We start from the raw sequence: 19345 nt of genomic DNA, 5'->3' as shown, positions 1-19345 counted from the left end.
AATTACTTTTAGAAGGTTTAGTTCACTCTGTCTATAACGTAATACGTAAAAGGAGACTTATCTGTCATTGACATTGCCTGTTATCGTAAATATGAGGGTATGAGGATTTCATTCCAGATAGAGCCCTTATAGCAGTGCTAACGTTACCTCTAAAAATACTTTTATTTTTTAAAATATCTGGAAGATTATGAAAATGCCTATATACTTAGAATGATTTAACTTAATGTTCTAAACAAGTATTATGATATATAAATGACAGTTTTTGTTATACACTATGTTACATATACTCCAACTTTATAGTTGTAACAACGACATACAAATAGTTTTCACTGTATATTCACTGGCAATTATTGCAGGTAAACACGGGAACAACCGCGATACTCGTCAAGGTTCAGGACGTCGAGGATCAACCTCCAGAATTCATAACCATAACACCCGTTGCCAGGATCAGTGAAAATGCAAAAATAGGCACATCCGTTCTTCAAGGTCAGCAAACCTATTACCAATATTGAACACTGTAGGAATCAGCAAACATAAAATCAAAAGGGAAAGTTTGTCAGATATTTGTCATATAATTATCGTTAACTTAAAAACGAGGTTGAACAGCTTATTTTTTAAAGAGATATTCGATACTTGCCAAATCATATTAATAATATAAAACTATGCTTTTCGGCAGAAGCAAACATCCTGATTGATAAATAATTTCTATCTGATCTATAATTTCGTAGATTCAAAGTTAACATCTAGTCAACTATATTACGCCAATTACATAATGAAATCAATATATTAAGTTGTCCTGAAAGTCCCTTTCGTTTTATAAGGAAATAGTAGATGAACAACATTTTTATATGATCTATATAGAACAAAATGGAACATACATAATTCAATAAAATTAAATAAAACAAAACATGTTGTGCATCTATTATTTCCCTATAAAACTAAAGGGACTTTCGAGACAATCTAATATAACATTAAATTACAGAACACATCTTATTAATTACTTGAAATATTTTGTAGTTCGCGCAGTGGACGGTGACAAAGGAATAAATAATAAAGTAACATATAGCATCACGCAAGGTCCGAGGTATTTATTCGACATAGACACGACTTCCGGTTTGGTGTTCACCAGGGCGCAACTCGATCGTGAAGCAGAGGAAAATGCCGAGGGCACTTTTATCTTGGAAATTACCGTGAGAGAAGTATCGAATATTGTGCCTGCACCATCCGTTTCGACCGAAGTTACTATTATTCTTACGGACGTGAACGATGAGACTCCAAAGTTCAGAAGCGCGAGATATCGTGCCGAGATAAACGAAAATGCACCGCATAATACGCCGGTTAATTTCATCGGGGATGCAATTCCGGAAGTTTACGATCATGACTTGGTGAGAAAAAGAGTTTAGATAACTTCACGAGATTACTGTAAAATATATGAGAGAAAATGACGATTCAGTTCTGAGAACATGAAATTTCAAAGATACTGTTTGAAATTAAGATGACGATATTCTATGATAACGTTGTGTTTGCGTTTCTACGTATTTTACAATTATTGCTTTCCATTCCAAAATAAGATTTTATTCTACTTTATGGTTCAGTACTAACATCTGATGTCGACGAAAGAAGAGATATTCTTCTATCGATCTTTCCAATTTTAAGTCAAATATTCGCAATATTCAATTGTAGTATTTTCCTTTTCTATGTTTTCTTCCATATTGGTAATTCATCGAATTTTAAACTTCAAAACTTTGCGAAATTTATATTCCGTTTTACTAGATTTTTTCTCTTTTAACAGTTTTACTGTATCTACTAATTCGCAATTTATATGATGTTTCACAATTAACTTCCACGAAGAACTTTAAAAAACTTGCCATCCAAATTCTTGCATTATATAATATGCAAATATAACACTGTTACGTACGAAACTTCGCACTGTTAACGTTATTCGTCTCTTAGGTAGCAGGTATAGCTACAAATTCTTTACTTTTACTTTTACCTTCACTTGAGCAATGAAGCAGTTCATTAAACTTATAGCATCATTTTTTAAATTATGTAAAATACGCATTTCTTTAATGTCCTGGGTAAAATTCAGACGGGCTCGTTTATTCTATGAAGATTTATTTTACTTTTTCAGGGAACAAATGGTACGTTTAAAATGTTTATTGACGGTGATGACGGAATATTCGACGTGACTCCGTCCAGAGGAATTAACGAAGCTCCATTTCTTATACGCGTCAAAAACTCCAGTAAACTAGATTTTGAAAGTAGATCAGGTATTTTAAATAATTATTCAATCATTCTTTCATCGATTTCTTTATTAAAATTGTATAGAATTAATGCGTGACAGCAATGTACTACGGTTTAATTTTAAGCAATGAATCCAAGATTATATACGTATATAGGTATATTTAACAATTTTTGAACGACAATTTACGCTACACGTCTTATGTTTAAATAAAAACAATGATTTCTGATCAAAGAATTATTTCATCGATTTTGACATTTGTTTTACTTCCAATCTATCGCAATTGTTTTATAGAATTCTTCCTTTATTTAAATTTAATAACAACTCATAATTGGCTTTTACTGTTTGCTGCATTAATTTATACAAAGTGATAAAGAAAGAGCTAATAAATATTTACAATCTTTAATCCATACAATCTTTAAAATCACTCACGTTAATGTAAAATACAAAAGCTTTTTTCCATATTTACGAGGAATAGTTAATGTGTTTCCTTTGTATATCTATACAAATTCCACGTAAATGATATGTTTCCAAGTATTCCTTTGGTATGAAGTTATAAATGCAAATCGATTCTTCTGGCTACATGCGATGAGATGACTCACTTGCAATATCAAATGCTCGTCGATAGAAAAGTTTATTTTACGTCGGATATATCGATCTTCGGTCTGATGTTAATTAATTGCATCTTTCCCTTCTCTATGAGTACAAGCTTCTAAAATTTTAAATCCTCTGTGTCATCGTCTCGTATAATATCAATAATTATATTTCCTATTCTAAGTTTATTCAAAGTAACTGTATTTTGCTTTTGTTCATGGAAAATAATTTCGTAATTTCAGAGGTAAATTTCACATTAATCGCAAAGGAAGTGGTAACAGTGGCACCGAAGCAGAGTAAAGTGCCGGTAGTCGTTTTCATAAAAGACCAGAACGATAATTATCCAGAGTTCACGGAGGACATGTATGAGGTATCGATTCCGGAAAATTGCCCCGTCGGCACTACGGTGGCATGGGTTCAAGCCTTGGACGAAGATAGCGGGAATTTTGGAACACGTGGAATTAGATACACTAATTTAGGAGGCAGTATTGCGCATGTGTAAGCTTTAAAACACAAAGTCATTCAAATTGATGTATCAAATTAAGATTACCAAACATCTAAAATTGGAAAACAGTCTTAGATTTATAATTACATTCAGGGCTGTCCTGAAAATTGAAAGAAAAAGAAACAAAACAGTCACTTTTAAAATGATTAGTTTAGTAAAAATTAAAAAAGAGTATATTATTATTTTACGGAATTGAAAACGAAAGTATACGAAATTTTACTAATGCTTTTACCTCAATGTCATGTAACATCATAATTTTCTTTTACTAATTGCAGGTTATCGATGGATCCTCTAACAGGACTAATCACGGTTAAAGAACCGGGGCCAAGCTTCGATCGAGAACTAGTATCTCGACATTATTTAACCGTTGAGGCAAGAGATGATCTTGGCAAAGGTAATCGCAATACCGTCCAATTGGTCGTCAATGTGAAGGATGTTAACGACAATGCTCCTATATTTCTACAAAACAAATACGAAGCAGTGCTTCTGGAGAACGAAGATCATTTCCAATCGCCCTTAATCGTCGAAGCGTTTGACATCGATTTGAATGGTTTGAAACTTACTTTCGTCGATACGTATATTAGGTTAAGGAATAAGTCTGTTCATTTTTGCATGACACGTGCATCATGGTGCACATTAAGAGGATTTAAAAAATACATTAAAAATAACACGCAAAATAATAAAAAACAATGTACATATAGTTTAAGTAAAATATTCAATCTACGATACATAAATCGATATTAACGTTGCTGTTGAAAAATCTAAGCGTTTTTTCGTTAAATTCGTAACAGGTACGAAGAACAGCGAAGTGACGTATGCCTTGGTATCGGGAGAATTTTCACGGAATTTTAGTATCGATTCAAAGCGCGGCATAATTATCCCCACAATGCCTTTGGATTATGAAGCCTTGCCTATTAGTCAAGGACACAAGGAAACATCAGTACGTCCATTGAAATTGACGGTACGAGCTAGGGATATGGGTACTCCAAGTTTGAGCTCAGATGCTCCATTAATTATTTATCTGAAGGACATCAATGACAATCCACCTGCATTTGAGAGAACGTTGTACAAGAGAAGCATCACTGAAGACCTGCCTGGAGGTACCAGTGTAGTACAGGTATATACCATTGGTTAATTTCCAAATTTTAATGCTAGCTTAATTAAATATTTGTTAATTAACTATTATTGGATATCGATACTGTTTCAGCTATTCGATTTGTATTTAGTAACAACATTGTGTTACGTTCTATAGTAAAATCTTTTGTCCCTTAATTTATAGCAATGAAATTTATTTTAAAGTTGAATAAACTTTAGTAGTATGTACAATAGCTAAAGATATTTACACACCATTGTATTTATTATAGCATTTACGTATCAATTAATTATTTGTTTAAAATAGGATATCTTACAGATTGTTTCACATTATTCTGTGGAATTTTGCATTTTTAAATTTTCTATAAATGCATGAAAATTCAAAGTCCGTTAATAATAGAAATCATTAGGACAGAGTATAATGGGAAAATATATTTGTCACAGGTTAAAGCTTGGGATAAGGATTTGTCTTCACCCAACAATAAATTAGTTTATCGAATTCAAAGCGGTGCAGGTGATAAATTTGTGATTAGTCCAGAAAAAGGTGTAATTAGAGTTGCACCGGGTTCCAACTTAGATCCAGATTTGACTTCACCGAAGACTACAAGATACAGCTTGAACGTCATAGCGATCGATAGTGGAACGGAAATCCAAAGAACGGCCGAAGTTCTGGTCAATATCACTATCGTAGACGTTAACAATAAACCACCCGTCTTTATCGACCCCGGTACGGTGACCATTCGCGAAAATACACAAGTACGTATTTAAATTCCAATGTAGAGGAATATTACATATCTCCAATTCATCCAATTCATTTTGATCTTGCTTAGTCTTAATTAACCCATTCGGAATATCAGTTCGGAATACGTATTCATATTTTTTTAATACACGTAAAAACCTAGTATGTATATGTGCATACATATATAAATAAATAAATAGTAATAAAGAAGCATAATTTGTGAATCTGTACTGTTGCATACTGAATTATTCCATGTAATATTCCATGTTATTTGTCTATATTCCATGTAATTTTTTAACGAGACTAAACATCCTATGTTTATGTAATATTTTTGTGATTTATACTCATACAATATTCTTACAAAGTTTGGTTCAACAAATCACCCTGTATACATACAGTAGCACATTTAAAACATTTTTCCATGACACAAGCAGATATACAAATGTGCTTTACAAACATTTATATAAAAATGAACGTTAATAAACGTTTAAATCGTTAAATTCGTTTGACTAATTGTTTGTTGAGTTATTCAGTTCATAATTCGAATCTTTGTCTCCAATGAAATAATCGTCTACCATGATCTCTCACCTATGAAACATATTCTTTATAAAAGAAAATGAAATGGTTATGTCTGATAATTTGCGCTATTTTATTAGGTTGGAGCGTACGTGCATCGTGTTGTGGCTAATGATCCAGACATAGCGCCGATATTACGTTATCGTATCGATCCAAATTCTTCGGAGGCAAGAAACGAGGAAGGAACGCTAATTAAAATCCAAGAATATGATTATTTGTCCGCTTTGGAATTAAATGCACTCGATGGATTGCTTCGCGTGGTTAAATTGCTAGACAGAGAAAGAGTGGAAACGATAAGATTGGGGTTAGTTGTCGAAGATTTAGCTGCAATCAGAGGAATACAGACTGCATCCGGTTAGTATACTTCAGTAAAAATAGAAAGAACAAAGTTTAGAGTATATTTGAAATTCTTTCACGAGCAGGTTATTAATTAGACCGTGGATGTTTATGCAAATTCGAATTTTTATAAAGAAACAAAATCTAAATGAAAATTTCACTACCTAAATATCATAACGAATAATATCATATATTTTTCTAACGATATAATAGGAATTAGTAAACTTAAACGGTTCTTAATATTGATAAAGTTAATACTAAATTTATTACTTCTAAAATCCTATTCGTGCTTTAGTATTATATATGTGTATATGTAATAGTTTGTGTAGGTGCAATATTTAAAAAATTGTTTTGTTTCTATTATTATTATTTTTACTTTTTTTTTATGTTTACTCTTCCTTTCAAATACGGTACAGTATATTGTTTGAGATTAATTTTAAGCTTGTAATTTCAGCTACGTTGAACATAATAATCGAAGATGAAAACGATAATAACCCAAGATTTCGCAGACCATTTTATAGACGATCTGTAACAGAGAACAGTAAAAATGGCATAAATATTGCAAGCATTGTTGCTGATGATGCAGATAAGAATCGTAGTATTACGTATTCGTTAGAAAGTCCTAAAGAACTGGCAGATTTAGTTCATCTTGATTCTGAAACGGGTGAAATGGTCGTGGCGAATAAAATCGATAGAGAACAATATTCCTGGCTTAATCTAACTGTACGTGCCACTGACTCAGGAATTCCACCTAGGTAAAGTGCCTTTCATTAATTTTAAATAACCTTAAGAAAAATGACCTTTACCATGTTTGCTTTACCATAGTAAAAAATCTAAACGCAAGATCAAGAACTTACGGTTGATGTCACTATATTTTTATACCTTTCTTAAAATTGTAAATTAAAAATTTAATTTCATTAATATAACTAAAATTTCAAAAAAATTTAATTTCATAAATATCAATAATTCCCAAAATTATTATTTTTTTAAAACTATTTTTTGAATTTTATTTAAAATTTTTTTTACATTTTTTCCAAATTTTTAATTTTTTTTAATTTTTTATATTATTAAAAAAATTAAAAATGTGGAAAAATGTAAAAAAATTGTATTTCATTCGTAGATCGAGTTTATCTGAGGTATACGTTCAAGTACTGGACGAAAATGACAATAATCCGTACTTTGTAACTGATATCAGTAATTTGACTGTGATGGAAAACGCTAAGATCGGTACAGAAGTTGCTACCATTCAAGCTAGAGATCCTGACAGCGGAGATTATGGAAAAATTACATATTTATTAGATAGAATGTCGTCCCAGGTAAGCATACTTTTAGTTATGTCATTAACATAAGTTTGTCATATGGATTATTTATTATGAAGATTTACGACAGCAGAAAGAATTTATTAAAAATGTTTTATAATACAGGGTACATTTGCTATTCATCCTGAGTCTGGCGTTTTAACAGTAGCAGATTCGATTGACTGGGAAGATAAACAAAATTACGTTCTAGTCATAGAGGCTTGGGATAACTATCAGTTCGGTTATACAGCTGGGGAATCGAGAAATGCGTTTAAGCAGATCAAGTAAGTTACTTTCATGTTGCAATTGACATCCGTTTCATAAAAATTAACCATTCTAAGAATTAAGTCATATTGACAATTTGATTTTAAAACATTAACAGCAACTTGATGTATTGTATTTATGTAATGCATTTTAGAAAGCATACTTGACATATTTCAACTGTTCCTTTTATTTAAGAGATTCATTATATAATTTATTAGCTATTCCATATAAGATAATAAGATCCATATATATATTTGCGATTCATCTGTGTAAATTAATTATTTGTGTAAATTCTGCTGTCTGTGAAAATTAATTATCTCTTGAATTAATATCTGTGTTACCTGTATTGGTATGAAATACTAATGTCGAGACAGAAGCATTAACTTGAAAACTTTATTATAACGGTTTACGCATTATTCATGAGCAGAATATTCTAATAGTTTCAAATAATTTGCAAAAAATTCGTTTTGAAGGGTCACTGTAACAGATGTCAACGACAATCCACCAAAAATGGACATACCTCCAACATGTGTTACCATATCAGAATTCCATGACGTGAAAGATTTAGTTTTTACCATTAAGGCGAAGGATGCAGATGATCCAACAACTCCAAATGGTCGTATGAAAATTAGAATTCTTTCTGGAAATGAATTAGGTTTGTATAAAGAATTTACGTTTTATTATTCTACGAGATGACTATGAAAAATATCTAACGAAACATCTTATAGATATCATGTATGTAAGAAGGCCAATAATAACGTAAATGTTGACTCTTTCGATTAGGTTTATTCATCCTAGAACAAGCTGATTATTGGACGGCAAATATAAAAGCGGCGCATTCACTTCGAGGAAAATTCGGGAATTATTCGTTACATCTGGAAGCCCGAGATCTTGGTAGTCCTTCCAATAAAGACATTTCTATTTTAAATATTTGTGTGACGGATTACAACGACAATCCGCCAGTCTTTATTAGTCCACAGCATAATACAACTATTCGAGTTGCAGAGGTAAATTTGCACTTGTGTTAATGTAAATTTTTATGCTTTTTTCTTATATTGTCGTGTCCGGATGTTTCGTTTATTCGACTATCAACTAGGAAAAATGAGCTAATTTGCCACTTGGATTGCCAATCTCTTGACATAAGTATTACTTTATTTAAGGCATTTTTACCAACTTATTTTGAGAAGTAAAACGATTTTTTAATGCAATATCGCGTTATGCATATAAGGAATTCGCAATACATGCTGTACTACACGTTGTTCGTGCTGTTCTGACGAATATAATTTATAGAATGTGACAGTCGGGACATCGATCATACAAATTGAAGCCAAAGATGCCGATACTGGTCCAAATGGCGACGTTCATTATCGTCTGAAGCAAGATTTGGCTGGTCATTGGAGAACATTCCACATCGATGATACCACTGGAATTATCTCACTAAAACTCCCGTTAGACAGAGAAACGCAGAAATTGTACGAGGTAATTCAAATTACATTCTTTATATAAAAAAAGAAGTACAGAATAATACACGGGAGAAGGCATTCTCTACTTTCACACTTTGATAAATTTGCACCGTGTAATCATATACTCAAATTTAGAGATATCGAGAGTAGATGTGTTATAAACTGTCTTTTTCCCATTATCACCTTGGGAATATCGATTTCAATTTTTATTTTTATTTTAATCTGGATAGAGAATTATAGAATGCGAATAAAACAGAAACTTTGATGATTTAATTTCTGAATGACAAACGTTTGCATTGCTCTAATAACTTCATTTAATTTAAAAATGAATTGACATCGATGTCTGTGTACGGTGATCTTACCATATAATTAGCTCGAAAATTAATTAAAGTACGTAGAATATTTGACACAAATGGCATCGAGTATAAGATAATAATAGTTGTTAATTCTCACTCATAGATCAGAGTAGAAGCATACGATCTAGGAACTCCAACTCCTCTCAGCACGGATCTAGATCTGATTATTTATGTGCGAAACATCAATGATTACGAGCCTCAGTTTTTGGTAGACATATTCAAGATTGACTTCACGGAAGAGCAACCTGCTGGCTCTGAAACTGTACAATTACCAGAAACTGTCGATAGGGACGAAGTTGATGATCTTGACGATCCTCCTACTCAAGTGTGTTACTTTATAATCAGCGGCAATGATGATGGACTCTTTATCCTCGATATCTTTAGACACGAATTAACTGTAAGTCACGAACAAATAACAAAGTTTGATATATAAATGTAACAATTACTTATCGTTAATTAATCAGTGACGTATTTTCTTTCATATTCTATAAGTTCCTGTCATCCTTTTATAAAGCTATCTATTCCTCTTTTATAGAGCTTTTTTTCGTAAATTCAATTGCTTTCAATTCAGCAAACATAAAAGCTACATTATGTACCGAATGACCTGTGTGAACAATGAAAATTTACGAGAGATTTTCTAGATACCCAACTTTTAAAACGTACAATTAATCGTTTCAGACTGCGAAAACGTTAGACAGAGAACAGCAAGAGGAACATTTGTTAATTGTGAAAGCGACAGAAGATTGTAATACTGTCCCAGCGAACGGAACGCTTTCCGACGAGACGGACGATACTACATTGAAAGTTGTTATAAATGTAATGGACATAAACGATAATCCACCCAAGTTTGTTAGTAAGATATTCACGGGTGGAGTTACTACAGAAGCTGATTTTGGCACGCAATTTATGCAAGTCAAGGTAAAATCTATTCTTCAGATAGTATATTACAATAATGGTATAAATGGTACAAATAATTTTTAAGAAAAATATATAATATGCAAGGTATCTCGATTTCCAGTATATTAACGAAATTAATAACGTAACAAATAACATAACAGTGTACCGAATAAAATCATGCAGTAAGAATGTATGTGAACTATCGTCATTGTTGAAGTAAACATTAAAAAATTGTTCCGAATGTCATTTGACAGAAAAAGAACTACATAAAATGTACGGATAATTTATTGTTACCTATTTTAAACAATAGAAATGTACGGTTTTGTTTCAGGCGATTGACTTGGATGCAGGTGACAATGCTATAGTTAATTATTACCAAGTTGGTAAAATTCACATGACTTTGACAGAAGGTTTGGATGATATTGAGCTGCAACCTTTTCTAGTTAATAAACTCACCGGGGTAGTGAGTTTAAATTTCGACCCTCAGAGAGGGATGAAAGGATATTTTGATTTTATGGTAAATCAAATTGATTTTAAAAGAAATCATATCTCGTAATCTCACAGTGTAGTTTCGTGCATAGCATGCTAATAAAGTATAATCGTAGTCACGAGATCATGGTTGTTATTACTAATACTACATCTTATATAAGGCGTATCTAATAATATTACTATTAATCAAATTTTATTAATGTATTTAAACAGGTGTTAGCCAATGATACCCATGGTTTAGAAGATACTGCAAGAGTATTTATTTATTTACTAAGAGAAGATCAGAGGGTCCGTTTCGTGTTGCGGCAACATCCACCGGAAGTCCGGAACAGAATAGAAACGTTCAGAGAGTCAGTGTGGAAAGTTTTTAAAATTATAAACACTAGAATTTTGATTGAATTTATATCACTACTTACGTAATAATAATTTTACAACTTTATCGACATTTACAACAATTTGCGAAATAATAAAACGTGAAAGTACAAAAACATTTTGAAATTTCATTAGTATGAAACACAATTATCGTAATTACATTGGTATATTCAATATTGTGTTTTATATAGAAGTTACAAAATAATTGTTGCAAACATACACTTCGAAGAAGTCATAAAAGTATCTATTATATTAATTCTAATAGATTACTTTTTGTAATTATATATTTTCAATTATGAACAACGTAGAACATAATTTCCATGTAGAACAAAATTTACAATTCTGTAACGTAAATTTTTAGGACACTGGGCAACGTGACTGGAGCGATAGTTAACATTGATGAGTACAAAATCCACGAGAATCACGACGGTTCTGTCGATCGAACAAAGACAGATTTGTACATGCACCTTGTAAATCGTCGAGACAATTCCATTCTTGAAGTGTCGGAAGTCCTGGAATTAGTCGACAGAAATATAGAGAAACTCGATGGTCTGTTTAAGGAATTCAATGTTCTCGACACGCAACCGGCTCAATATCAACCGATTGTTCAGTACGAGCAAGCAGGAACCACGTTTTGGCTTTTGACTTTGACCTTGTTCCTAGGAGCTCTGCTAATTCTGTGCATAGCCTTGTGCATTTCGCAAAGAGCCTCGTTCCGCAGGCAATTGAAAGCTGCAAATGCATCACCGTTTGGTAAATATCATGATTCTGTGCATAATACCTTGTTTTTCATTAATAAGACATTATCAGTTTGAGATATTAATGGAAAATTCCAAAAAATTAATTGGATTTATCGTAGAACGTTATCATATAAGCGTAAGAAATAATAGAACTTGTGACTAATTATACAGTTACATAATCAATTCAATAAATAATTCTTCTAAAATTAGGAAGTTTTTAGAACAAATTTTACAGTATATATCTTTTATGTACTCCTCTTTTATGTATACGTATGGCCATACAGGTATATTTAATATCTGCATATGTATTTACTGATAGCAAATGATTGTAACTGAATTATATATTATATCTTTTTGTTATTCGATAACAGACACATTTGAATATCCCTTGAGCAACAGTCAGCATGTATATATAATTATGCATGTAAGAAAAATTATAGTTTTATACATGAAATAATGTCTGAAATATATATTACATGCTGATCTTAAATTATTATTCAATTTACAATTTCTGACGTTTATACAAAACCTTATGTGCTTAAATTATTGCCCAACCATTGCTGTTTATTAATTAATACAATTTTCAAAATTTAATTTGTTCACATTTGTTTAAGGAACATCAGATGCAGAATTTATAAGAGGGCCTGGTCGTGTACCGAATACAAACAAGCATAGCGTAGAAGGTTCAAATCCTATATGGATGCACGCTTACGAGAATGAGTGGTTTAAAAGTGACGAATCACTTAGTCACACGTCTGAGAGGGATTCTCTCGATGAAAATGCATTGAACAACGAAGAAATAATGAACGAAGCTAATACAAACCAAAGAACCGATGATAAACCGTACTATATCGAGCCAAGAGCGTCTTCCATTTCAAGGTAAATATTACTTACTTCTAATTGATATGATATTTAAGTATATCTACATATTATCATACAATCTACTAACAAGTTTAATTAATTAATTAGGATAATAGTAGGATTAAATGATTATCAATAGACACCACAAAGTAACAATAGTATTTATGCGAAATAAATAAAATGAATAATTAATAAAGTACATATAGTAAACATTAGAATATATATAGTAAGTATTACAATTAGAAATAATAAATTTTATTTGCAGTGCGGGAAGTGTGGCAAATATACCAAATGACTTTCATCGAAGTTCTCCAATATATCGAACGCAAAACAATATCGTTAATCCTCTTGGTAAAAAAATAGAAACGACGGAATTGTAATTGAACAACGACGATAATACGATAGAGAAAAATTCTTATTTGCGCGGTAGTATTTATAACTTCGTAAGAATTTAGAATAATTCTTGTAAATAGTTACACTTCGTATAAGCGTTAGTATATATTTAATATTTATTTCATAGTATTTTTAAAAATTGACAGTGACAAATATTTTGTATTATCGAACTCATATTTTCATTATTTGTATTTTGCCTTGTATCCGTATTAATAGTAAATTACTATTATAGATATAAGCGATTATAGTTTGGAAGAATTTCACTTCCAAGTTCGTGAGAAACTCTGGTTAATAAGAAAAATTAATTTAACCATGATCTCTGCACGTCAGTATGTTACATACACTTGTACCATTGTACACTTTATATTTCTGTTTGATAAATAAATAATTAATTCAATAATATATTAATATTCCTTACTTCATCGACTGACGTCAACTGTTATTAATAATTTGGATTATTTAACTTTTATTATGTTTCCCTATATTTCTGTAAAATATCTATTATTTAAAATGCCAATAATTAAATTTATGTATTCATAGATTTTCAGCTAGTAAAACTTTAAATTAACTTTTAGATCGATATAATTGGGCTCTGCTACTTTCACATTATCAAAGTGAAATATACACACATGCATAATATGTACATTATACGTAAGTTCGTAATACATAAATTCTACTGTTATACAATTTCCTATTATTATGCTATTCAGGAAAGCATGCAAATCTTTTCTCTTTAAAATAAAGTTACTTTATGTTACATATGCTACAATACTAACAACAGTGGTGGAGAAATGACATACTTCTTATATAATTGACTATTACTTTTAATTTGCAAAATATATCACTTTAATAATCGTATTACTGAAACATTCACGAAACATTATTCCAGCCATTCTAATGTTAGTATCATTAATCACTGGTCCATGCTCTTTACATATTAGGTTACTCTATGAATATCTAATGCAGCTTTTGTAAAAGTTAAACTTAAAATTGGCGCTGGGAAGATTACATTATTCATCAAAAGATCTAAAATGAATTCATGCCTTATATAAATACTCAATATAAATATTATTTATACTATTTCTAAATATTTCACGTCTCAAATGTACCTAATTATCTACTTTCAAATGCCCTGATATTGACATAGGCATATTATACATCGCTACGTACTGATATTTACAAGAGAAGGAAGCTGTTTTGTTTCAGAGAAATTAAATTATTGTTGCAAATTATTAGGAAATATATTTTCTAGCTGTACTCAATCGCTGTATTCCTTAATCTTTATTCTTACGCTTTTCATTTATTGTATCGCATTCAACACGCTATGTTGCATTCTCTCAATCGCTACACTCGTGTAAAACAAATTAAACAAATTGTAGGCCAGTCACGAGTATACCCGAGATTTTCATGCACAAACGTTTTCGACAAGTCACAAGTATACTCACACTTACACGTTGCATATGTATCAACGTATGCATTTATTAAAATACAAGATTGTGTACTACGATGTTTTACACATCACTCCACTTCAAAAACGCGTTAAAGGTGAGATTTTCGTTTCGTACGTTGTAAATGTTATTAAATAAGTTGAAACGCATGAACTATAATAGAATAATTTATAAAATATCAAAAAGCAAATTTATGTGTCTCGGAATTCGCACGTCAAGTATATAAACGAAGAAGCACTTCAATCACAGAATACATACAAATATATTCGACATTTCCTTCGAAAAGCTACCATGTAACGATATCAGCCGTATTTAGGCTGTCTGCCTTGTAATACGTAAAAACCGCTATCTCACGTTGAACCACTATAAATTAGAACGAGAAAACGGGCATGCAAAATAAAGCCAAACCCTCGGAACAATATCGCTCGTGTATACCCTTAACTGGGTCGCATAATATTAAAGTGCGATGGCACTTGCGTGAAGTCTGAGCTGCGATCAAGACGATGATCCTTTCAAATTTATACGTTAAATTCTATTTCGTTTGAGGTCGACCAAGAAATTTTCTGTAAAATTGTTTTATGAGATCGTTGTTTACGACAAGACTACGACTATAAGGGGTAACTCGTACCGATAGTATCGCAACACGAAATACCAGTAAAAGAAGAATTCATTGTTTAAATGCAAATTAGCTATGCCTACTGCTGACCTCAATGGGTCAGTCACACTCCTTGTCCCTTTCACCCTTAAGATATTCTATCGTCGTGGTTTAATGCGAGGACTTTGCTACTTGACATTTACTTTAACCGTACACGCCATTGTACGATTAACCACAGAAGAATCCGATTAATGTTCGCCGAAAAATTCTGACGAGACGTGTCTTTGATTGATACATATTTAACTGTAAAATCTAAAGCAATGGTTTTCAACGTTTGGCTCAAGAAGTTGTTGTTTGAAGCTTCTCTTCGTTATATCGCTTGTATCACTAAATGTAATGAAATGCTGAACAAGTAAAAGTTTTGTTCACAGCAATGAAAATAAAATGAAAATAAAATTCGTGATTTTGTTTAATAACTATATAAAACATAGGAAGACGAATTGTATCGTATATACTTCTTCATGTGTATTTCAGTTGTCTTGAAAGTTTGATTACAAGAATAATGCAAGAAATTAACAAATATTCAAGAGTATGGAATAAAAGTAATTTGCAAAATTAACATTCTTAAAATAAAGTCAATCCATAACCACATCGACCCATAACCATACCAAAGAACATAAACTTCAATTCTAAAACTAAATCGGACACTTAAACTTTATATTATTGTATCACGATATTATGATACTTCATAAAATTGAACTAAGAGATGAACAGCATTTACTTTGTTTTTTAAAAACGGCATCCTTTTACACATAAATAAATAAACTGTAGCTAAAATATCAAATGTATATCATTCTTGTAATACAATTTCTATTACGTAAAATTAAACAAAGAAAGCATAAAAATCGTAATATAAATTCTAAACGGACAGAGATAAAATTATATAGGAGAATACAATTAATTAACGTTATCGCATTAATTATAATTTATAATTATTTTATAATTTTTCACTTAATTCTATAATATATGTAAACTATATCTGACGTACTGTCTGTAAAATATATCTAATAAGCTTGCGTTTCGTTCGCACCATAAATGTCAACTTCTATAAATAAAGATTTCCATACAGGTCTACGTTTTACGAGACGGAAAATGAGCGAGGCAGAAGTCGTACGCACAGTCGGTTGTAGGTTGAGAGGTAAGGTAGCCGAGGAAACGGCTACCTACTCCCTTATCCTATTCCTGAACGTCAGCTTCGCGTGCAACCTTATGCTAATCTTCGTTGACTATATAAGCGACTGGTCAGTGTTCGCGTCGTTCCCTTGTTCCCCTCCTTTTCAACCCTTCACTAGCTTAGACTTCTTGCGGAACAATCCACTGACGGTGTTTCCATTAAAGTCAGTAGCGTAGCAATTGTTAATTGATTGAAGTCGAAATTAAACGAGATTGCATAAATAAAACGAATGATAATTTCTAAATAAATACATTTATAGTGGATAATGCTACTTCTCTTACGTTCATAGGTCCTTTTATTCGCAATCTTTGATAATGATTAATGTACGAAGCAATTTATAATTAGTCACCGGTGATAACACGACAACTAATTTTTCTTCGCCATAAATTAAGAAACAAATTAAAATTGACTTTTATAACTCGCGTGCGTGGCCTGTTTACATTCTCTTCTGAATACGCATTAGAATGTCAATTTCCCCATAAACACTCTCCCATATTAGCTTATATTCAAGGTGTTCGCAATTTTTCATGCCACGTATTCCAGTAAGTGACTAATAATCGTCGTTTCCTAGGGTTATATCGTTCCTAGTGCCGATCCTGTTTTACGCTACTACTACGTGGAGGTGCATTTATTCTACGCGCAATTTGCATGCATTGGCCCTTTCTATGTACGTAGCACAAACTCGACATAACGACAATACTTCTCCAAATGTCCTTATTCCACTGACTCGGCTAAGTGCACCTTTTTCGCCTATTTCCAAAGAACAATACGATACAGGTACATATGTAGTATCTTACTTCAGTAAACATGTAGCCTATCAGAAATTAATAAACATTGATTAATTCTTTTTAATTTATCAGTCGAATAATATGTCATAGATGATTTAAGATATATACAGTTTTACATGTCCATGAATAAAAATCTCTTCTAAAACAATTTTTTTTTTTATTAAACAGATGTCCTTAGAGAAGTATATTGCTACGTTATAAACTTGGTTTTTGTGCAATAATATTGTGGTAATTTTAATAACAAGTTTTCATACTTGCAGTTATAAAGGAAATAATTGCAAAAGTCGTAATGAAAATAGAAGGATATAATGGTATAATATGTAATATAATATATTATTATACTTATTCATATATGTTTCTTATTTCTACTCGTAGAATACTATGAGCATTATATTGCAGGTAAAAACCTGCACATCTCTAAACGCTGTTTATTGTGGAAGAGTACCAAGTACCATGTTACGTCCAATACTTTGAATTTAATCATTTAAGCGATTTTTTAAAAATAGGACAGACAGCTTGATGTTTGGTGGAAAATTAGAAGAATTATTTTACTGGATGGCGTGCAGATTTTATGAAAAAATTTCGACCGGTCGAAATCGCGAGGAAGGAAGTAAAGATTACTTTTTGTAACTCTTTTATCAAAAATGTAAACAACAGATTTTGGAGATTTATGTCATATATAGAACCAGAATATTTCGTAGAAATTAATTGGTACAGAAACAAACAGGCATCGAAAAATTGTAAAAATCTTTACATTTCTTACAGTTATAAGCTAAAAGTGGCGAGAAGCTGCAATTTTCGCCATTTCTAACCGTTTGTAGCTCGTAGCAACGTTATCCGTTTTCGGAGAAATTTTCAGCATGTACATATACATATAGTTGCCATAAATCTTCAAAATGTGTTGTTTAAATCTTCATTACATGTCCAGATAAAAAACTAGTAAAAGGTAACATCCACTTCTCTTTTCTTTCTCTGAATTACGACCAGTTGCAATTTTTTCAAAATTCTCTTACGCGTTATCCAATCAACTAATAATCTTCTAACTTCCTAAATAAACTCAAGTCAGTTGGCTCAACCTTAGAAAAGTTATCCTGTTTGAAAGAATGTCCAAATATTAATAGAAATAACTGAACGTACATGGCACAGAATCAGAACGTTATTCATCTTTCAAACAGCCTATAGGACACATTTAATACCTCGTTCGTATTAAAATATTGCCGAGTTTTAATTGAAATGCACGCGTTAATTTTTCGTTTTATGATCTCAACTAAGTATAAAAAAAGGTATTGTAATGTTCAGGCACTACATCTAAGGTATAATTAAACGATATCGTAGCTGGCATCAACATTATTTACGATGAAACTCCGACGCTTTTAATCACAGAGAGCTTATCTCCTCTGGAATAGATGATTAGAGCGAAGAAATCGAACTTAAGATGTCTATCGTCGAAATTTGTTCCCTGTGGCAAACAAATCACGCGACCCCCGCGTTAAAGAACCCTCCTTATTAGGGACTGCGTAGCTACTAATACCCCGACTTCTCAAGCCCTGACTCATCGACGTTACGCTGCCTTTCGGTATTACATCGATAACTCGTAATTTTTTCGCAAAACCTTTGAAATGTAGATCGAATATCGCAATCCAACTACTATCAACATTTATGAAATTATCGCAGATTAGTAGAAATTTTGAAAAAAGTTTCACTCAAATTTTATAGAAATTAATGTAAAATAAACGATTTTGTTTTATCTCGCATTGGTTAAATTACAATTTGTAGCATAATTTATATCGCATCCTTGCTTCGACAGTGATACATCTCTGAAATGTTAGTTTCTTAAAAAATACAAAGGACTGTCTTTGGGCGTAACGTCACGTTATATTCTTTCTAAAGAGATGAGATTAAGAAAAAGGATGGAAGGATATAGAACGAAGCATTGTATTTGTCTTCGTCAATTTGTAACTTTGAAAATACTCGAAGATTTTTCTTATACTAATGATTATAATGATTAAAGAAATTCGTTTATGTGTCATGTTCGTAACAGGGGTGTGATGTATATATGTATA

At 31.6% G+C, this 19345-nt stretch overlaps 1 protein-coding gene across 2 annotated transcripts in view; it reads left to right on the top strand.

Moving 5' to 3' along the window:
- Positions 1-13619, top strand: part of LOC132910221 (cadherin-23) — a 32705-nt gene extending 19086 nt beyond the window's left edge. The window contains exons 5-25 of one of the 2 annotated variants that reach the window (XM_060965796.1): positions 357-486; positions 1018-1385; positions 2132-2270; positions 3079-3334; positions 3617-3891; positions 4133-4458; positions 4878-5189; positions 5829-6102; positions 6539-6839; positions 7205-7400; positions 7509-7666; positions 8120-8301; positions 8430-8653; positions 8937-9125; positions 9569-9862; positions 10144-10383; positions 10694-10879; positions 11065-11201; positions 11585-11976; positions 12587-12842; positions 13090-13619. In XM_060965796.1, the coding sequence (XP_060821779.1) occupies positions 357-486; positions 1018-1385; positions 2132-2270; positions 3079-3334; positions 3617-3891; positions 4133-4458; positions 4878-5189; positions 5829-6102; positions 6539-6839; positions 7205-7400; positions 7509-7666; positions 8120-8301; positions 8430-8653; positions 8937-9125; positions 9569-9862; positions 10144-10383; positions 10694-10879; positions 11065-11201; positions 11585-11976; positions 12587-12842; positions 13090-13204 (4950 nt within the window). In that variant the 3' untranslated portion in view covers positions 13205-13619. Of the gene's footprint in view, positions 1-356; positions 487-1017; positions 1386-2131; positions 2271-3078; positions 3335-3616; positions 3892-4132; positions 4459-4877; positions 5190-5828; positions 6103-6538; positions 6840-7204; positions 7401-7508; positions 7667-8119; positions 8302-8429; positions 8654-8936; positions 9126-9568; positions 9863-10143; positions 10384-10693; positions 10880-11064; positions 11202-11584; positions 11977-12577; positions 12843-13089 lie in introns of both variants that reach the window. The other variant, XM_060965795.1, reaches the window with a different exon arrangement.
- The last annotated feature ends 5726 nt before the right edge of the window (positions 13620-19345 follow it).

The sequence above is a fragment of the Bombus pascuorum genome, chromosome 8 (assembly GCF_905332965.1).
Source record: "Bombus pascuorum chromosome 8, iyBomPasc1.1, whole genome shotgun sequence".
NCBI lineage: Eukaryota > Metazoa > Arthropoda > Insecta > Hymenoptera > Apidae > Bombus > Bombus pascuorum.
This window is presented reverse-complemented; position numbering and strand designations above follow the sequence as displayed.